The sequence below is a fragment of the Mixophyes fleayi genome, chromosome 8, assembly GCF_038048845.1.
Source record: "Mixophyes fleayi isolate aMixFle1 chromosome 8, aMixFle1.hap1, whole genome shotgun sequence".
In the NCBI taxonomy this organism is placed as follows: domain Eukaryota; kingdom Metazoa; phylum Chordata; class Amphibia; order Anura; family Limnodynastidae; genus Mixophyes; species Mixophyes fleayi.
The window spans coordinates 97,466,540-97,489,185 of NC_134409.1; the positions used below are offsets into that span (position 1 = coordinate 97,466,540).

The following is a 22,646-nucleotide window of genomic DNA, read 5'->3' on the forward strand; positions in this document are numbered from 1 at the left end:
TTATTATTATTATTATTAATATTTATTTATAAGGCGCCACAAGGCATCCGCAGCGCCGTACAGAGACAAACAAAATCACAATACAATAGGAGACAGCACAGTACAGTAAACACAGTAACTCAGTACGCTCAATGCACAGCTAGAGAGGGCGGGGAAGGGGGAGGGAGGATCCGCAAATGACGGGGCCCAAGAAGGAGGGCGCGGAAGACAGGGAGACCCCCAGGGGGGAGGAGGGAGCGAGAGTGGACGTGGGGTGGAGGACCCTCGAGGAGGAGGGCTAAGTAGCTGGAGAGCAGAGTTAGAAGTAGAATCACACTAGAATCACAACATTTCACACACTGTCCTACCTATTCTTCTCACTTTCACCACCTGTAGCTGCTGGAATGTTGGAGGCCCTATTTGGAAAAAATTTAGAAAATTACAACCAGCGTGACTTAATGACGTCACGCCCGACATTCAGTGTGAACAGAGCAGAGAGGAGGGACGTCGGCGCCAAAATCACGTGAGTATTTTTCTTTTTTTTAAAACTATCCAGCTCCCCCCCACCAACGAACGAGTCGGAGCTCAACCCCTCTTCTTCCTGTGCTTTCTTTTAGTGAATTTATAATTCTCATAAGTATAGGACGTATCCTGCAGCGTCTTGTGTAGTAGACCACAGCAGACCTAGAACCAATTTCTACAGCACACGTATCTTGAGATCCGTGCTTAATGACAACAGGAGTTTGCAGAGCCTAAATATGTGCATTTAAAACTAAACACAGTATGCGTGCCTTGATTAATTAAGCCCAATATGATTACTAAAAGTGAAAATTTGAAGTGTATAAAGCACATAAATACCCCATACATTATAGTTTAAACTTGTGTGGTCTCACAAAACAACCAAAATTAAACTATGAAAATTACATTAAACCATTATGTCCTTCAATGTTTTCACACAGCTAGTGTTACCCTAAAATTATGCTTCTAAATTTATTCTGTGACATTTTATGTTAGGCATACTGAATATGTAATCTCTTTTAGAGGCTTATGTTCATTTGTGTGTCACAACGAAATGTATGTGTATTTTGGTGTCTCTTTAGTCAGTGTCGGACTGAGGCATGAAGGGCCCACCGGGGGACTGCAACGCTAGAGGCCCACCAGAGGGGGTGTGGCCAGTCAGAGGGGGTGTGGCTAGCATCAGGTAGCCTGTAAAGTTAGAGGCTACCTAAGCCTCTTTTGTAGGTTTTTGTCCTTGCCTCTCTATGGCTTCTAAAGCAGACATTATTTTACTCACTCCTGTTTTATATCACTGCTCTGTCATTTGTTTGCCTTTCACTGCAGAAACCTGGGAAATCCATCACATCACCTGTGACTAAGGATCAGGGGCGGGCTGGGCCGGGGACAGGGGGGCATCAGTCCCCCGGGCCGCTCAGAGTGACCACTGTTCGGGCCGGCCGCCCCCCCCCCTCCCGTGGATGCAATATTACCTCAATACTGCATCCATGGACATGCGATGCGGCAGCGTCAGCACACAGGCGGCAGCATCACATGACCCGCGATGTGGCCGCGTCATCAATGACATGGCGGCATCGCGTGTCATGTGATGCGGCCGCCTGAGCACCCGCCGGGCATGTTGCCAGCCCGCACCTGCTAAGGATTCTCTGTTATGTGCATGGATTGTGTTACTGAATACAGATGTCCAAGCTTGTTCCTCTGCTGACAGCAGACATGTGGTGCTGTGTACAATGCTGGGAGTGACTAGAAATGACAACTTGGGCTAGATGGGGGCACAGCACCAGGGAATCATTCCTTCTCTGTATCTGATCCCTTCCCCGTCCAGGCTAAGGGCTTACCAAGTTTTTGGATAGAAATCTTTCTGTACCTTCTTAAAAATTTCTGACCTAAAGCGTCCCAGCCAGTGGACATAGTGTAATATAAACACAATATTAAGTGAAGGGGGAGTTAGGCATGAGATTAGAACAGGGATTGGGGGGGTGGGTTTGGGGGACAGGGCGACGGTGAAATGTGCAGACGCAGCATTTTTAAGCACAATGTCATAATATCCATGGGAACACTGTGCTAGCCATCAACACACTGGTCAAACCGGAATGTCACAGGACCTGCAAAGTCATCCCTGAATCCATTGCTTACCTGTATATTACATTAAGATGTACTAAATCTATACTCTCAGGAATGAGACAGCATAGGTGTATTATATTTGCAGAGAGCTGAGACACGGCTCTCTGCACTGCGCAGCTGCAGAGAGTGTCACCGCCGATATCGCCAGTCAGGTGTTCCACGTAAGCTCCGCCCTAACAGCGGAGGGGGCGGAGCTTCAACACCCCGGACCTACCGGTGGATAGCCCGGCTGCCCGGCAGGCCAGTCCGAGGCTGTCTTTAGTCCTTTCAGTGTCAGCAGCTATGTAGCAGAGCAAATATAATGCCAAGGCCTGTGGATGTCTTGCTACCTAGTCCATTATCTCCTTGGAGGGGTCTCTGGTGAAGGCCATACATCCACTTGACTCTGTTACTCAGTTAATGCAGTGTCAACCATTAGACACAATAGGTCCATACCTAGAGCCCGTGAAACCACCCTCAGCTTTTGAAATAATTTTCTTTATTATGGTTATACTATTAATGTTAGAAAGTATACAAAACCTGAATGTTTTGTATACTTTAAAATATGTCTCACATTTAATTAATTAGGAAAATTAATTAGGAAGGGTAACTAAAGGTAATTTTTTGGGCGGTCACGTAATAGCTTAATGACATAGCCTCTTTTACTGTTAGCTGTAGGAAAGTTGATCTTATCTTTAGAATCCTGCTTTCTGAAAAATCTAGGACCAATATGAGGAAGAAAGCCTTTGGCTGCATCTGTTATAACTGAGGGCTACTGAGATAAACTTTTAGAATAGATAGATAGAGGTCTTCACCTACAGCAGCCTTTCCCGTAGAGCTCGTAACGCTCACAGGTACTCAGATGCCCCCAGGACTTCAGTCTAGTGTAGTAAAAGTTTATCTACAGCAACCGTAGTGCAGAGGTGGAGCATTAACCGGAATACAGAAGTTTATATCAGGAACAGTCCAAAGGTCGTGGGTCAGTAACAAACAGGATAATCAGGGACAGGCCAAGGGCCAGTGCAGGTGGCAAGCAAGGAAAATCCAGTAAACAGGCAGAGACAATCAGGGACAATCAGAAAACAAGCAGGGTCCAAAACTAGCCAGAGATCACAACAGAAATCAGTCAGAATTTGATCACAGTATCCACAGGAAAATCTGAAGCTGGTCAGCAAGTGTGGCGCACACACGCTATAACCTGCCGGGAGACTAAGACCTTCCTGCCTTAAGTAGTTACATTGCCTAATCAGAATGTCAGGGCAGCAGCCTTGTAATCAGCCACAGGAGGCTGAATAAAAAAACTGTATGCTGTGGATCTGCGCTCCCTAACGTGTGTGGTAGTTTGATGCTGCCGTATGGGACAAGAGGTGTGTGGAAGGGGAGTCCCAGCCCTTCAGAATGCCCAAGTAAGCTTTATTAACCTGTGGTGCTTCATCTAATTATATTGGTCACAGCTTTTATCAAAAGTAATCAGAGCAATCTATCTCTCGTTGTATCTCACACGCAATTCTACTATTATTGCATGTCATGATGCTCATAGAAACTATTAAGAATAAAAATGCATGCAATGATTGACCATTTTTGCATCACTGGTAACAAATCACATGGCAGTTTTATTCTAAACTAATAGGAAACACCTGTGATTGGTTGAAGGCAATAGGCAAGTTACCAATGCCTACACAGGTTCCCCTTCTTAGTATGCAAGCATACTAGTGCAATCTTGCCTCACCCCTTCCTTCCTTGTCTCTATTACTTCATTGTCTCATGATTGCCCCTTTGTCTTCCCCATGTCTCTGCCTCCCTACTGAGTTGTTGTTTTTTTTTGAGGTAGAGGGCTGCCCAATGTATTTATTTTATGCTACCAGTGCTACTTGGACCCCATTATATTTCTCTTTCCCTTAAGGGTCTGCCCTGCTTCTTTTCTTCTTCCTTTGTCTCCCACCCCCACCCCAGTGTCCTCCTGCTCTTCAGTGTCTCTCTTATGTCCATTGTCTTCTGTAACTTGTGTCTTCCTTGCCCTTTACTATCTTCCAAATGCCCAATATCTCCCTGCCCTGTGTCTTCTCTGATCTTCCTGGAGTGTTTCCTACATTCAAGAGACAGTGCAGACAGCTGTACACAAAGTGGATACCCAATTACTTGTATACAGCAAGCGGCAACATGACCTAAGAGGGAAGGACCTCAGCAAAAAACAAATACATCAAAAACAACAACACCACTCCAGACCTCAAAATATGTAGTAAATGTTGTGTAAAATTAAATATAAATTGAATATTGCAATTTAATTGCAAATAGAAAAAGTTGGTTAGATATAATTATTTTGAAATAAACTAACATGCAAACTTAAATGATAGGTAAGTTTACACAACATATTAAAACTGTATTTTAATTATAGCTTCTCCTTTCATCATAGAGTATATTAGAACAAGACTGAAATGTCAATAGAATATCAGGACGCATAGCCCCTCTCTTCTCTTCCTACAAGAACTCCCTTACCTGACAACATATGTCATTCAATACAAAGACCCAGGTGTGTATTTGTCATCAGAAGTATTCCAACAGCTGTTAGTTCTTTACCTACATCAGCTTGTGATTGTGGTTTCAGTTATGTTGGAGAATTTAGGGAGTTATTACAAGTTATATTGTGATGAAATGTGTCAAATCTAAAATGTTTACCATCATGTTTAATTTTGTCAAAGACAAAAAAAAAATGAGTGCCAGGCGATTTGACTCATGAGAAGGGTTTATTTGGTGAAAGCACAAAAAAGGTAAAATTATTAACCTTATAGAGTCAAGTGTAATGGATCAACAACATTACATGTGCAAATGATTTAACTCTGTTGAACGCCAGACAACAGCAATTCTGAGCAATAAAATAAATTAACCATTTGTGCCTTTATTGCGCCTGTACTGTGTTTGCAGATGGCTGTGCGGATTAAGATGACACCTAAAGTATGGGTGTAAAGATGTTTACAAAGCATGGTTCAGAGGAAACATTAGATATTACTAGTATTGCAAGTGAAAGATTAAAACGCGAAACACCGGACACATTAAACGCAATATAAATAATTTACAAAAGTGAAAAAACTTTTGCATCCAACTGTGCATTTAGTCTATGACACATATATTGATTTCTTCTATCATGTGTCTATTTTTGCCCATTTGTGTCCATTTTCTATGGGCAAGTGCATGGGATAGTGCCTATGAAGGTGACGTCTGTGAGGGAAACACATTTTTGCTACATATGATCAGTCACTGATGGGCAGATTCAATTGTAAAAACAAATCACCGAAACGAGACACTACGCACAAATTTTCTTTAGTGAACTATCCACTTGCCCCATAGAGACGCGAGCAAAAGTGAGCGTTACTTTTTACCATAAAAACACGCTGCCGCAATGTTCAACTAATTGAATCTGACCCCTAGTATCATAGTTCATTACCTTAACTAACACATGTGAGTGAAATCCAAAGTTTATATTGTGGAAGATGAAGTTATTAAATAATAAATTACAGAATAAGATAAACAATTGATACTGTATTACTGTACCAAATGTAAAAAAAAGTGGTCTGGAATATGCCACCAGGTTACTAACTATTTATTTTATTTCAATTTAAATGGGATCCTTAAGGCAAATAGGGATTTATCTTCAGTGCTCAAGACACGCGAGAAGCTTTGATTGTAGGAAGTACTGAATTTCAAATGTCTTCTATCGTCAATGGCAAAATATTAACTGTTACAGAAATGCCAGGAAGGAGGGAGAAGATTTTTTTGGGCTGATGGGTCCTGGCTGTCGGTCCTGTGCTGTTGTGAGTTAATATTGAACAAAATATTGTGATTGAGATTGAGATTTCCTTTAGCTCAAATTATTATAATACTTTTTTATTGATTATCACCAGACACAATTCTTCACAATTCTTCAATATCCTCAGGCTGATTGTCATATCCAAATATTCCTCATTGCCAGGTCAAATATCCTTAGCCTAGCAGTACTTTTAAGACATTGTAAATTTTGTAGAATTCCATTATAGGGTGTTGTATTGCTCTGTTTCTACAATACCTCCTAACATATTCAGTTTCAAAACTGGGAAACCTTAGCAATGATGATGATGGATGATGCAGGTCTCTTGTAAGCCATTGATAGATCATTGATCATTTCAGCTAGTATTATATGATTATTGCAAGTATTAGTGCAAGGCCATCTTTACCTTCTGTTTATGTCATTGTATGTAATTTGTGTCATGCTTAATGTACAGTGCTACCTAATATATCAGCTCTTTTTAAATAAAAAGAAGATAATAATAATAATAATGTTAATACTAAATAGTACCAACTGCTGCCCCACCCGAATTATAAAAGTGAAAAAGTAAAATAAACCTACAAAATAATAAATATATATATATATATATATATATATATATATATATATAAATGTATAGTCTTTATCTCCTTCCTCCAAGGTTCCTTCCATACCCCAAAATTATGTCACACACTCACAAAAAAGAGCACAAATGCCATGCAGAATACATGTCTACAAAAAAGTCACTCTCACCCACATTTTTGTACAACCATTTCAATGCCCTGTATCCTCTTACTACCAACTTAGGATTTGTGCTTTGCATCCATACGTACTTGCAATATACCTTCAACAGGAAAAAATGCTTCCAAAATAAAATGTAATAAAATGTTTTGGGCCCAGTAACTGCTACAGTCATTGAACAAAATACACATATGTCCTCGGAGAACATGCTGATTATATTTTTGAAGTACATTTCTGGAAAGACTAAAAAATATAAAAGTTATTCAAATCAATACAGAAGCTTTTGCAACCGTAAAAATTGGTTTGGACATGAAATGGCAAAAACTCTGCCTGTTATCAAATTATTAGCACTAAACATTAAATTCTGAACACAAAAATCAAATATTAATCATGTGTTTAAAGGTGTGTAAAGGTCTAATAAAAAGTTGAGCACTTTACTGTAATTAGATGTAAGAAGTAAAACATTGCATAGATTAGTGTAAATTAAAAAAAAAAATATATAGTTAGTGGAAACAAATGGCGGCAATTGCAAATGTAATATTATGATTATTATTATTATTATTATTATTATTATTATTATAATTATTATGGAACAGGATATATGATATCATGAAGTGCAATGTATCATATATATATATGGGAAAAAAAGAAAAGTCCATAAAAATGTCACCTTCTACTCATCATCATCATTATCATCAGCACCATTTATTTATATAGCGCAACTGATAATTACATACAGTACCCACACATACCCATATATCCTACATACCCACACACTGGGTATGTAGGACAAAACACCTTGATTTTGCATTGGTGTGCCGCCCTAAATGATCAGCCCTGTGCACATCAAGGTGTATGCGTATGCTGCACTCTCAGGATATGTACCCACAAACTAAAAGTGTGCCTTGGTGTGCGGGAGGTGGAAAAATCTGAAGAAGCGCACTGTTCAAAAGGGTAACTATTACTAAGGCAGGGCCCACCCTTCCCTTGGACCTAAATATTAGATCTCCCAGTCCTGACTAAGTGGGACCAGCGCAGAGAGGGGTTGAGCTCTCTGGCTTCCTCCATGGAAAGGGGGCATGGCCCCCTGTCACTATATTTAATGTAAAATGTGCAGACTGCATTTCATGGATTAATAAAGGCATCAGCACACATTATGTAATGGAACAGTTTTGATGAGACTGAGCTAATAAAGTTAATACTATTAAACTCTGACTCTTACTGTGGTATTGCCTGCTGAAGTCTTGTGATCAACAGATAAAAACTCACACTTGAATCCATTCCCTGGCTGTCCTGTGCTAAACACAACTTTCCTGAGTCAATGCTCTGCAAACTGCTTAGAGTATTGACCCTCCATCAGTGGTCACCAATGAGCAACCAGCAAAGAGGTGTTACAGCAACTGGCGAAGAAGTATGAAGAGTTCCAGGTGAGGGTAAAGGAGCATGGTGGTGGCAACAATTATTCTCCTGGAACTGGGGACACCATTTTGGTGTGAGTGGCTTACTTGGCTAAGTAGTTCCAATAGGAGTATTCAATGATCTCTGAAAAAAAATGGTATAGAGGTATGGCATAGTAAGTCCATCCCGTCAACACTATAGCTGTCTGCCAGCATTGGTATGAACCCATGTTGCTATCTGAATATCACAGCTTCAAAAGAACCAAGTTACTCATAAGAGGAGTAACTGCTGCACAGGGGTATGCATCAGATGTCCAACTTTGATGGGATGTCCAAGGTGGAAATCAGGATTCAGTATTGCAAGGCACTGAGCTCTTAGAACATTAAAGGAGGAGTGTCACGGGCACTAGGAGTCTTTACCCAGGTATCACCAGATGATGGACTTACCAGAGCAGTATAGGTGGTAATATGATACTCTGGTAGCGGGGTGATCGCGGAACAGGAGACAGCAGATGGTAAGAGAATGCTCGTGGAAAGTCTATGACTAGCAGCACTGGTAATATGTAGATAATTGACACGAGGAACTGGACGGACAAGGAAACGTGAGGGTAGTCAGTGGTCTGCGGATAGCAAGTTGTACCACTGCTATAGTGAGGAGGAATGTCCAGAAATAACGAGGAGGTGATGAGAGTCAGCGGTCTGAGTATAGCAAGTGGTACCACTGTCTAGGTGAGGGAATGGAATCCAGGTGAAGGTATTCGGGAAGTCAGTGGTCTGCGTTAGCAAGTTGTACCACTGCTATATGAAAGGATACTGGAACCGGGTGACTCAGGAAACAGGGAACAGTGGTCTGCCTCTAGCAAGTTGTACCACTGAATATATATATGTGAGGAAGAGCACGGGGAGATAAATGCAATGCAGAGTATACACGGGCACCCTGAACTTGATCCCACGATGATATGCACAAATAGTAATAACTGAACAGCACTGCACAATAATACAAAGTCACAAGAGCTATCCAGGCAAAAAGGTAACACAGTCAAATGATGGTAATAGTCTCAGCGGATAGGCAACTCCAGAGGAGAACAACTCAGTCCAGCAAGATATACAATACACCAGCACAGTCAATGAGAAGTATGCATACCGTGGTTCAGGAGAGCAGGCTGTGAGACAGAAGTGCAGGGATACCTGAACGGCTGGAGGCCGGCAGGATACGAAGTCCCAGGAGGGTAGAAGCGGTAATCAAGTAGGTGCAGCGCACAGGTAGGTAGACCAGCAGGGATGGAAACAATACTCAGGAAGCAGTAGTATATCGAACTGGACACCTGGAGAACGCTGAAGAGTAGAGATGGTCTAGATGAGATGGAAGCAGCGGAGCGTTGATCCAATGCAGACAGGCGAGTTGACCCAAGCGGAGACACTGTAGAAGCACGGAGAGCGGATCAGCTGGCTGCAGACACAAGGAGTACTGGAGGGTTGCGATGAGCAGGGTACTGCAGATACACGGAGGCAGCGGATAGGAATCAGCTGGAGCAGTCACGATGAAACACGGGAGAGTTGAGGTGAGCAGCATACTGTAGATACACGGAGGCAGCGGATAGGAATCAGCTGGTGCAGTCACGATGAAACACAGGAGAGTTGAAGTGGACTGGAAACTGTAGTAGCACAGAGGCAGCGGATAGGAATCAGCTGGCACAGTCACGATGAAACACGGGAGAGTTGAGGTGAGCAGGATACTGTAGATACACGGAGGCAGCGGATAGGAATCAGCTGGTGCAGTCACGATGAAACACAGGAGAGTTGAAGTGGACTGGAAACTGTAGTAGCACAGAGGCAGCGGATAGGAATCAGCTGGCACAGTCACGATGAAACACAGGAGAGTGGAAGTGGTCTGGAAACCACAAACGAACAACAGGAATCAGCAGGAGCTGAACACACGAGGAAACACAGGAACACCTTCAGAGGCTCATGGGGAATGAGACTCCAAGATCAGGCAACGAGGTATTGACCTCAGGTGCTTTAAATAGGGAGTGTTGCCTGATCAGCCAATTAACTAAAAGGAACATGAACTGAAGGTTTGAAAAGGGCTGCACATGCGCAGACCCTCAGGATGGTGGACGGCCACGGTTCCTAAACACACGAGAAGTAGCACTCACAGTCCGGTGAGTGACAAGGAGATTAGAAAGGTGCTAGTCTGGGACTTTGGAGGAGGATAATAAGCAGTGTGCCTCAATTGTGGAACTGGAAACACCTGCTCCTATAGCCCCAAATAAGGACTGTACTACTTCACTAAGAAAGTGGCTTAGTTGGTGGCATTAGGGGCTGGTGCAATTGAAGCAAAGCAGATGCTTGTTGTCCAGGAATGGAGCACCAAGGTGGCATCAGAACTACAGCACCCAGTGAACAAGGGACAGCTACTTAAGGTATCTACACTTTCCCAAAATTTGAGGACAATATTGGGGTCATTGATAGTTACCTCCAGATGTCTGAGATGACCTAAAGATTTCATGACCTGCCAAAGAGGGACAGGGTGAAGCATTTGGTCTTCACACTGCAGGTACATCCCCTGAGGACTGTACGTACAATGATGTAGTAAAGGAGGCCCTTGTAAAATGTTATGCTTCCAGGCTGGAGATGTACAGGCAAACATTTGGGGACAGTCAACGTGAGCTATATCACCCATGAGGAGTTTGTAAATGAGCTGCAACAATTTATGGTTTAATGGGTGGAGGAATATTACACTCAGATCCAGGACAAGAGGTAACTGTGACAGGACGGACCTCCTATACCACCCTGTTCGTGTTGCCTGGGACCAGCTGGGCTTGCCTTGCCATGTCCCCTTTCTTTATCCCAAATGTGCCCCTCTAACCTGCTGCCACCGCTAGGCTCCTTCAAAGGCATCTAGAACCGCTTCTTTCTAGGTATCTCTTGCTGCACCCCATTTTTGGGCACCTGGTCTGGAACACCTGATCTCGTCCTTAAGATCAGGGTCACTGTGAATGGATCCGTCTGGCCTCTTACACTGGCCATAGCTGCAGATTAGCAGGCAGAGCACTGGTACTAGATGCTGCATCCCAACCTCAGAACAGCTGGATAATGGATTAGATTGGACTAATCTGTAGGTCACAGGTATTACACCAGGTAAGTAGGCATCAAAGCAGGATCTTAAAACAGTGAAGTTTTATTAGCTCAAGTAGTCCTAATAAAGACAGTTGCGCACAAGTTTGAGGTACTAGCGATTCAGAAGTTACAAATGGACTGATATTTTTCAGGGTAAAACAGGGCTTTTTTTTATACAGTTTTGGACCCATAGCCTGGCAGGAGGTAATCCAGTATCCTATCCCTTTAACCAATCCACGCTGATTCATGCAGCCTATCCAGAGCTGGGAGTTAACCCTTCAGTGCTGCACGCTGGTTAACTACCATTGCTGCAGCACCTACACATTAAAAATATTCATTAAAGCACTTAATCATTTAATATACACCTCAATGCATTTTTACACTGTCTGTGCCTCGAGCTGGGAATTAACCCTTGTGGCACCGATTAATTATTGGTGCTACAGCACTAATTCTTTAAATATATACATTAATTTATTCAAATAACATTTTTCCTCCCTCGACACCCCACACTGGGGGTTAACCCGTACATTGCTACGGCAACATGTTTTACTCTCTTGGCACCGCAGTGCACATTTTAAAATACATTTTTATTTATTGAATACACTTTACACAATCACTTAATTCATGCAGCACCTAATGCCAGTGATTTAACCCTCCTGGTGATGGAGCTTCATTTATAGATGGTTGCACATGTGCATCGTCTGGACAATACAGGGACCCAGCCACAGTAATGGTCCTTTTATTTTGACAGAAACAGTTCCATCACCAGTTTGCATCGGTGGTGAAGGAATGGGTTCTGGACCAGGGGCCATCCATGTTGGGTGATGTTGCCCAGTTAGCAGACTAGTATGTGGCTGTCCAGGAGAAGCCTGACAGAAGCACCAGTCCAGCTACAGCCAGTCGCAAAGGACTGTGCCACCTGGGTAAGACTCCTTTACTTATCAACAACCAATTCCCCCTCCCCCCAAGCAAGTTTACTCACCTGAGGCTTCTAGCTAACTACTGCTCTGTCCTGTCCCTGGTACCTATCAGAGACCAACAAAGCCCGTGACAGAGAAAAAAGTTCTAAGGCTGTGGGAAAATTGGACATCTAGGGATGCAGTATCCCACATCCAAGTACAGCAGACTTGTGCTACCAACACCAGTCCAGGAACCCAACATGTTTGCATGACCAGTGAAGGTGAGCAAATATAGTATGGCAAGGAAGAGTGCGACCGAGTAGAGAGGGTCACTTGCATGGGGAAGCGACTGCCACAAAACAAGCGAAGTCTCTGGTCCAAGTGTCAGAGTTACAGTGGCAAATAGAGACATTCAGTACCCATGTTGGTGCCAACACCGAGAGGGGACTGAGCCTCCTGCACAGGGGAGGGAGTGTACATACCTCGCTACTCTAGTTAATGTAAATTATCCTTGCTGCACCTAATGGACCAAAAACAGGGTTAAACTGGACAGGGTAAGGGGTGTGTGGGCTGGTCTACCCATCTCCACACCTGTATAAAAATAGTATAAAAGAAGAGCTAGTAGCACATAGACTGCTTAATTCTTGTAGTATTCTTATATGCACTTGGAAAAACTCTTAAGAGCAAATGTATTGCTCCAGTGATGATGCCTGCTGTGTTTCTCTGATGAACCAGATTAAAATCCACACTTTTATCTATCCACCAGTTGTCCCGTGTTGAGGCCAGTGTTCCTGAGTCAATCCTCTGACAGCAGTCCTGATCTACAGTAAGCAGTCAAGAAAGATTCAGCCAGAGCAAGCAGCAAAGAGATGCTTCAGCGGAACTAGAAGGCGCATAATGCATCAATTTAAAAGTATAATATGAAATCCAATCTTCTCCTTCTCCAGCTGAGAGCTGGTACAAAACTCGAGTCCTCTTGCAGATGCCCATTGGCCACTCCACACAGCGAGGAATGCTCCATAAAATATGCTGCCCTTTTTATCTCATTTCAATTATCTCGCTCCATAAAATGAAATCTCATTTTTGCACTAGGTACCCCAGTGCGCTTACTCCATTCTTTGCAAGGAACATGCTCACTCCGCCCAACTCTTCCCATCGGCCAGTGCAAAACTTCTTTTCAGACTTGCACTGTTGCACTGGCATCACAGCCACCATTTCCCTATTTGTGAAGACACAATTTTTGCCTTTCTGTTAATTAGAAGACTGAAGGCCTCCTAAGCAATCATTAAAGCTAAATAAAGTTATACATAGACTGGGTGATCTTGGGTAATAAGAGCAACTGTCAAAATTGACAATTTGCTGAAGGTCTATGCATGTGTTTACTACATCATTTTACATAAGAAAATCAGTTTAAATAAAAGGAATTTCTTACATCACAATCATGCTTGCCTAAATTCTACATGTGTTGTGTAAGTTCAGATGAACTCAAAATAACCCCCTTAGTGCAGTAAATGCCTTTGTCATCTGCACAGTCCTGAGAATAAAAAGTTGCTAAACAAGTATTTGAATATGAGAAACAAAGAAGAAGGACACAAGGGCGCCTAATAGTGTAGTATTTTAAGGAGTGTGTTCAAAAAAACTAATAGGTGTAAGTAAAAGGCGTACATGATGTATAATTCACAGATGCTCATCAATACAAGCTTCTGGGTTGTTTCACTTAGATCATGTGCGTTCACTCCAGTCTTGTACACTCATATAAAAGAAAAAAGAAATATCAGAATGGTGTAGTATTTTCAGACCAATGGTGAGTTCAATATAAACCCAGAAAGTATTTTAATACATTTGTAAATATCAATAAGATAACCTGTAATGCTGATTACAGACACTTGCTCATTGCAGCTGATATCGGACAATATACCATAGCCTGCATGACTATAATGTCTGATAGTAATTGATTGATCATATCATTATGAAGCATGTTGGCATATGTGTTCGGCAGATGATGGCAGATCACAACTATAAGTCTGTGTGTAAGGTCATCATGTGTCAAAACTAAAAGGTCCTAGTCATGCCAGAAATGGTCCAGAAGGTTCTGTGTAGCTAAATTGGGCACAAGTCCTGTTACCTGTTGTTACTAACTTCAAGCAGCAGGATAGACTTGTGTATGTGCAGCTTAGGACACCTTTTTCCCAAGTAAACAACTCCAATTTATCTAGTCTGTAAGTCTAATATAACTCCTCTGTTAGTAAGGCAACCTGTCTCTGGACGGAATGGAGTGGAAAGAGTTAATATGTAACAGACTGTAAGATTTTACCAGATATTTTATACAAGTTGTATCTGATTTTCAACACACAATTTGATCATACTGAAATTATTTTTATTTATAAATCAATGTACTTGCTCTTTAAATTAACTAGTGTATTTTTATTTGTGTTTTTAAAGTACCAGTCATCTACCATTAACTACAGGTAATTATTCTAGAGTAACAAATATTAAGATGCATTGCAAATTAAAGGAAGTCAAATATTACTTTAATATCTCTTGTACTCAGTAACTTCAGGATGTTTAATATCTTGTGATTTTTCTCCCAGCCTTTAAAAACCATATCCATATGCAGTAATGTCTATCAAGAATTATTATGCAACTGGAAGATGAAGAAACAGATAAAAATAACCCACGTTCTCCACTGTGCACATTACAGCAGATGGTTTTTAGAAGGATTTGGCTTGCTATTTCTTTTATCTGTTGCTATTTTCTTTTTCCTTTTCCCTACAGTGAGAATGTGGATTATCGACTACAGGGTGGTCTGAGATTCTGCTGCTAAGGATATGTGGTAATTTCTTACAGTAGCACAGAAGCCACCAATATCAAGATTTTCATGCTGAACTACAAAGGACACCTTTTACTGCGCTAAGAAAGCTGCTGAGGAAATCCTACTTCTCACACCATTAGGAGCATTTAAAAGTTTTCAGAGGATTTCTATTTACAATGTTACTAAGTTTATGATGAAGATTATAGGAATTCATCTCTCAAATTAAATGTCTTCTTTGAAAAGATAAAATCTGGACTGTATGCACTAAATAGACTACAAACCTCAAAATCCCACTTCAAACACCACACTGTTATCATCAATTCACTTTTACTAAAGAAGAATCCAGAATCATATTATCACTGAAAAAAAGCACATTAAATTAGGCAAGAAACAACAAAAAAACTAAAAATGAAAGTGTAGAAAGAGATACTGATTCCAAAAATTTGGCATGATTTCTAATCTGCAATGGTGTCTTTGGAAGGGCATTGGATAGACACCCAAAAGGGCCTCAGCTAACAAGAGTTCTGTGCTGCAAAGAGATTTCTATAGCTGCCTCTCGGGCCGTAAATATTATCACGGCAATGGATACAGTACGTAGCAGGTAAGAACACATTTCCATAAATCACACCCTTCCCAAGCCAGTGTTTGTTATTATACAGATGCTCTGTCAATTTTTTTTTCCAGCGTAGCAGCACCTCAAGTACTTTAATACCTTGTGCAGTTTAGGCAAAACATAGCTGGTGTAAACACTGTCACGTTTAAATTATTTAAATTTTTCCAGTAGACAAAGTAATCATCATATTCAGGTTTATAATTAAGCAGATAATGGATGCACCCATAGGCACATCCAAGAAAAAGTACTATTGGCTTTGAAGGTCCACCCAATACAAAACAGTTTCTACACAGTTAAAACAAGATATGTGAACTTATAGCACTAATTGTAGTTTGCTTTTACAATTTCTTACCGATATTGATGTTCTATATAGTTAGTTAACATGGTCAAGATGTTTTGTTTACTAATCAGTAAATTTAGCACTGTATAAAAATACTGTCACAAAATATATTAATTAGAAATTGTACATTTTTGTTTTTCAATCATTAAGAAACATATGCATGCCTATCTACTTGTCATTAAAAGTGTATACAACATTGAACAGATATTGTGGCACAGAAGATACATTGATAAAGCGGTAAAAACAGGCTGGAAATTAAATGTCTTCTTACAGAAAGCTGCCTCCAAGTGCTTTCTAACTAGTGATAAGAGAGTCTGAGCAATGACTGGTTAAATTGGAAATAATAAACTGTTCTAAACATAAAAGTTGTGATGGAATTTTACAGGCAGTAAAGATTCTACAGGAAGGGTTAATTTTAACTAGTTTTTAAACATGTTCAATGGGCTTGATTCATTAAGTAAAGTAAAGCAAAAAAATTAGTAACTTTGCACCTTGACAAAACTATGTTGCAGTGGATGGAAAGGCAAATTTAAAATGTGATGCCAGATTTATAGTTGGGGTAAGGCATGTTCTAGATCAACTTTAAATTTCAGTGTACAAATAAAGCTATCAAGTGTTTGTGTGCTGCATGAAAAAGCAGCCAAAATATATCTTATGTGCAAAATAATAAACTAATTTACACCTCTTGCATTGGAACATGGTTTTGTCCAGGAGAAAACTTACTCATTTTTTTGTCTTACTTTCCTAAATGAATCAGGCCCATTCTGTTATATTGGTGAAGTGAAGACTTTGTAGTCAATTCAACCTAAGTTACAAAGTTTTCATAGATTGCTGTTCTCACTTTTGGATTGTCACACATTAGCTACAATATATCATACATGTCCACACTGGCTTTCTTTCTATTAATGTATTGCAAATGCAAAAAAAATTCATCTAAATGATTTTAATGCTTTCAAGAAAACACATAACAATCAATTTTGAGTGAACATTTATATGCCTATATATAAATTTGGTGATAACATTTACGATTAAATATTTAGTCTACTTAACGGAACTGATTCTCTATTTGTTCCTGCTGTTTTTATTTTACCTGTTTGGTTAGTTAGAACTGAAGTAGCTGCGTTTTATGTTTTCTGGAAAGGATAAACTGGAATAAGGTGGAATGTATACTTGAAATCTCATACAACAAGGATAATAATATGGCTACATTATTTGGAAATATGATGGGCCTGATAATGAGCTTGAGGTACGCCTATTTGTGTAAAGCAAAATCCGCAAATTTGTTCTGCACATACTCAGAAAACCGCTGGTACTCAATTTACAGATGAGCAAAACTCCGCCAAGACTTACCCTGACTACTTGAGGGTGACGCTGTCATTCCCGACACACTTATAATTCCTACTGTTTGTAAAACTGACGTCCAAGTACTGCGAGCACTGAACATCCTGGCACGACTAAATGACGTCACTGTGTGACGTGACTCTATTATTGCTGTTGTTAAGGGGGTAATGGAAGGTGGTGGCGCCTGTACAATATTTTTGACAAACGCTTGTACATTGTACAGCTGCTGCCGCTTTCCATTACCCCCTTAATAACAGCAATAATAGAGTCACGTAGCACAGTGACGTAATTTAGTCGTGCTGGGATGTTCAGTGCTCGCAGTACTTTGACGTCAGTTTTACAAACAGTAGGAATTATAAGTGTGCAGGGAAGGACAATGTCGCCCTCAAGTAGTCGGGGTAAATCTTGTCAGAGTTTCACTAATCGCACTAACGTACCCAACCCCAGAAAACAAGCCACACACATAGGGATGCATAGAGAGTTGCACATATATACACATGTGTGACTTATGACAAGGGAGGAGAGGGGAGGTCTAATGTAGACCGAATACAGTAAAGGAGGCTGTGGCACAGCAGAACTAAGACTCATATCTGCCTGTCAGGAGACAGATCTTTTCCCTCTGCAAATACTAGCTGATGATGATGATGGCTGTCACCACTAGCTAGCCACTATGGCTGACTGGAAATTCCCCTTTGAATCTGATAGATGCTTTCTTCATTCACTATGCATATAATATAGGCTTTTTTGATTTATTTAAAAAAAAATTGCTTAATATATATCACAAGTTAAGCGCTCACTGACTAGTGATGGTGACTTAACAATGTAATAATCAAATGATATTAGGTTCTCTAAATGCTTGTTGATACACTCAACTGTAGCCGTATGTCCTGATATAAACATGGAGGACCTCTTTTTTATAACCAGGTTGCGTCTTTATGTGCATGTGGGATTAAGCAGGCCTGATGTAAGCCAGATAAGAATCTGTCATATATGCAAAAAGTACCGAGCTGGATGCATCTTGAGATGCCTGTGACTCAGAATCTGGGCTTTTTCTTTTAGTGTAAATTACATCCAACTCAGCATCAGTCCCTATGTTTCCAAATGATAACAAAATATTTGAAGAGATGGATGTGTTTTATGACTATAATTTATAGATACATTTCAATCAAAGTAAAGTAACATTGTAGTGATGAACCTATTCATTTAAGTAGGAGAGCTCAAAATATCACTGAGCTGCAAGAAACTTTATTCCTAGCGCAATTTGTAAATTCTACAATAGTAGAATAATGCCAAAATATTCAATGGTAAGAATCAGTCCACAACTTTAAACTTTTAAGTCGACAGGTTAGCTAGATTCAATGACTCTGATTATATACATTTCAATATTTCTAGATTTACATATTGAGAATTAGCAAAAGCATTTGATCACGCTGAACTAGTTGTATCATAGTTACATAGAAAAAAAAAGATCAGACTGTAAAACAGAAGTGAAACTTATGCAATTTGTGGGTCACAAAATATAAGTACTGAGCTTCACTCTGTAACCCCGGCCATCATTTCATCATGATGTCATGTAGTGACATCACACCCCCACTCAGAGTACATGTAGATAGGGGTGAGTCAAGGGTGCGTGGGCCAGGCAGTTGGGGGATGTGATATAAGGTGCATTTGGGTCCCCCGTTGTGTCCCTGCCTGCAACTGATGCTGAAATTACAGCCCTGAGCTCCTGTTAGACGCCACCAAGGCCTCATGTTGTCATGGCAACTCAGTTATGCTGAGTGTGGAACAGTCACAGATGGTTCTTGATAAAGCCTCAGAGAGCAAAAAATAGGATCCTGTGTTACATAAGATGCAGAGCTTTGAGAAGTCATTAGTGTCCCTCTGATTGTGTCCTGTCACAATCGGAACAATCAAGAAGTGCCATGTGTATGTGACAGCTCCTCAAACAACACTTTTACCGTGAGCTCATAAAATGTTATGATTAAATATAACTTACCTGTGTCCAATAGATTTACTTGTGGCAAAATAGACTGAACATAAAGCTTTTTTCTAGTTGCACTGTGATCTCAAATTTTGTACCACGTTATTGCTTGTGAACACAAACATTTTGTTCTAATATGAAGCCGGAACCAGGCATTTTTCACTTTTAATCACTAATGATGGAGTGATTGGTCGAAATAAGCTATTTAAATGACTGTGATATAACTGGTTACTTTATAGACAAGTAGCAATTCTACCTATGCTTTTATCTCTTAATCAACAGCCTAAATGTCACTTCTTACAAGGACTTTCCAAAGAAAAGTATAAGTTGCCCTAATTATTATATTAAAAAAATTAGTTTGGGGTTATTTCCTTATTACAAGATACTATGCAAATTATATCATCATGCTTAAAACATGAATAATCTGCAATGTAATAGTAAAAATGTAGTAAAGCAGTCACAATGAAAAAGCGTATATACTAAATATATACTGATATATAGTATATAACATTCTGGGGTGGGGCAAGTTTATAGCGTTACACATTCCATGCTTGTCATGTACTAAAATAATATAAACTTTTTTCTATGAAGTACAGAAACATGAAAACTAGTGTAAACATTACAAATACAATTTATTTTATTTTTTAATAAGTTAATTCTATAAAGCTACAGTTTTAAAGAAAATATAACTCAAAATTATTTTTGGATATGATAACTAAAGTGGAGTATGACTTATGCAAAGAACATATTTATTTTCAATAATTGCAACACTCTTTGAAAAAGAAGAAAATTCATAAGGTGTGCAATATTTTTTTATAGATAACTTAGCTAAGTTTCTGTGGGGTTTTTTTAAAAAAAAAAAACAATCACAAAGAAAATTGTCCAAGGAAAAATGAAGGTTGGATAATGGATGTATAAACTATTTATTTCCATGCTTGTCTATTCTCTATTAGTCCACATAGGTCGTAGAAAAAGCAGTAGCAAGCAGTTGGCATCATTGCGTATTTTAGCACACCTCTTGTGTCTGCCTACGATGTCTGTGCCCGATCATCCACTGCCACCCTCATATTCTTTTTTTAGATACAAGCCGATAGAAGCAAGTCTGCGGCTTATTGTTTTTAATCACATAATAATTAAACTTCGACTTTAATATCAATGCTGTTATCAACTAAAACCTAGATATATAGCTTGAGGTAAGACTGCCTTCAACAGATTTCAGTATATTTTATTTCTTGCATTGACAGCCTTCCACCATGTACATACCTGTGCCTAAGACTATTGATGGGTGAAACAGTTCTGGGCTCCAAACTACCACCTCAAGCATCATTCAAAAAGTGTCCTTTTTAAGTGATCTGCTATTGTTCCTAATCTTTTGATAACCTTTTTATAAATCCCTAATACATTGGCGCAATAAAGAGGTTGTATCATCACTCAAAAATATAAAAAAAAATATAAAAAAGTAACTTACATTGCTATTCAAAAATGTTAATTTGTTATGTTCACTGTAGACAACACTTTAAACCTTAGTTTCATCTAATCAACTCTCATTGTGTCTTCTACAGTAGGTACAGCATTGTATCCACAGACGAGGAAGGTCTCCGCTTGCCAACTCTGGGTCTTAATGGTCATTGGACCTCTTCACTCCACCATCCTCATTCCCGGCGGAAACGGCGTAACCGCTTTGTTAAAAAGAATGGTCAATGTAATGTTTACTTTGCAAATCTCAGCAACAAGTCCCAACGGTACATGGCTGACATCTTCACCACATGCGTGGACACACGTTGGCGCTATATGCTGCTCATCTTTTCTGCCGCTTTCCTAGCTTCTTGGCTTTTCTTTGCCTTCCTCTTTTGGTGTATTGCTTTCTTCCATGGGGATTTAGTGGTTGGAGTGACTGCTGGAGGAAGATCAGGCCCACCAAAACCATGTCTGATGCATGTCAACAGCTTTGTGGAAGCTTTTCTCTTCTCTGTAGAGACACAGACTACAATAGGGTATGGATTCCGTTGTGTGACTGATGAATGCCCTTTAGCCATACTTGCAGTTGTGGCACAATCTATCCTTGGATGCCTCATCGACTCTTTCATGATCGGAACAATAATGGCCAAAATGGCTCGACCTAAGAAACGGGCCCAAACTCTACTTTTCAGTCATCATGCTGTAATTGCCCTAAGAGATGGTAAACTCTGTCTAATGTGGAGGGTTGGCAATCTGCGCAAAAGTCACATTGTAGAAGCCCACGTAAGAGCTCAACTGATCCGACCATATGTAACCCAAGAGGGTGAGTACCTCCCTGTGGATCAACGGGACCTGAATGTGGGATATGACAGTGGGCTGGATCGTATCTTTCTAGTGTCCCCCATAATTATAGTACATGAGATTGATGAGGAGAGCCCACTCTATTCAATGGGGAAAGAGCAGTTGGAGGAAGAAGACTTTGAGATTGTTGTTATTTTGGAAGGGATGGTGGAGGCCACAGCTATGACCACTCAAGCACGCAGCTCCTACCTAGCAAGTGAGATCCGTTGGGGACAAAGATTTGAGCCTGTTGTATTTGAGGAGAAGAGTCATTATAAAGTAGACTATTCACACTTCCACAAAACCTACCAGGTGCCAGGAACCCCTGTGTGCAGTGCACGTGAATTGCATGAGAGTCGTATAACTGCTTTACCTTCCCCAAGCGCCTTCTGCTATGAAAATGAGCTGGCTCTTCTCAGCCAAGAGGAGGATGAGGATGAAGAAGCTGTTGGTGGTGTTCCAGATGAAGGAGTTATCCATGTTATGGGGAGTCATTTAGAACTAGATCGCCTACAGGCCTCCATGGCGCTAGACAACATTTCTTACAGAAGGGAGTCAGCCATATAATTTCAGTCCCAGGACTGACAGTGCTTCCCTATGGCTAAGCTTTTCAGGGTGGTGATGTACTTATACTTGTGTCTGAAGTCTTTATTCCCTATAAAAGTAAAGACAGTTTGCACTGCAATAAATATTTAATTGGATATATATTCATTTCTCCAGCAGTGTTTCCACTTCAACAAGTATGAATAAATATGCTCTGTAAACAGGGCACATCAGCCATTTTTTTCTTGTGATGAAACAGGGAACAGGGCTGGGTACATCCATTGTATATAATTTTTGTACAGATGCAAATGAAAAATAAATCTTTAATCTGTGCTCTTCCAAGCCACACATGTTTATAAATTGATTTTTTTTCCTGATATGCATACAAAATGGCACACAGGTGGCAGCTGTAATGAAAATAAAGCAAAACATATTTTCAATGTAGACACAAAAAAAAATTATTTAAGCACAAATAATCACTTGATGTTCTAATCATATTTCTATTTCTTATTATTTAATGTAAGTATCATTATAGGACTTTATTTTCTTTATTTTTTTGTTTTATGGTGCTAGTAATTCTGTTGTCAGAACTCACAATTCAGTATGGAAGCCATTGTTACTTTTCTGTTCCTCATCATCCTGTTATCTCCCCCACAACTCTCCTG

General features: G+C 40.2%; 1 protein-coding gene across 1 annotated transcript in view; it reads left to right on the forward strand.

The window, feature by feature from the left end:
• The window catches only part of KCNJ4 (potassium inwardly rectifying channel subfamily J member 4), a 97,357-nt gene extending 75,013 nt beyond the window's left edge, over nt 1-22,344 (forward strand). Inside the window, exons 2-3 of the mRNA XM_075182948.1 lie at nt 14,829-15,466; nt 20,703-22,344. Of these exons, the coding sequence (XP_075039049.1) occupies nt 15,447-15,466; nt 20,703-22,005 (1,323 nt within the window). The 5' untranslated portion in view covers nt 14,829-15,446 and the 3' untranslated portion in view covers nt 22,006-22,344. The remainder of the gene's footprint in view (nt 1-14,828; nt 15,467-20,702) is intronic.
• Nucleotides 22,345-22,646: the final 302 nt, after the last annotated feature.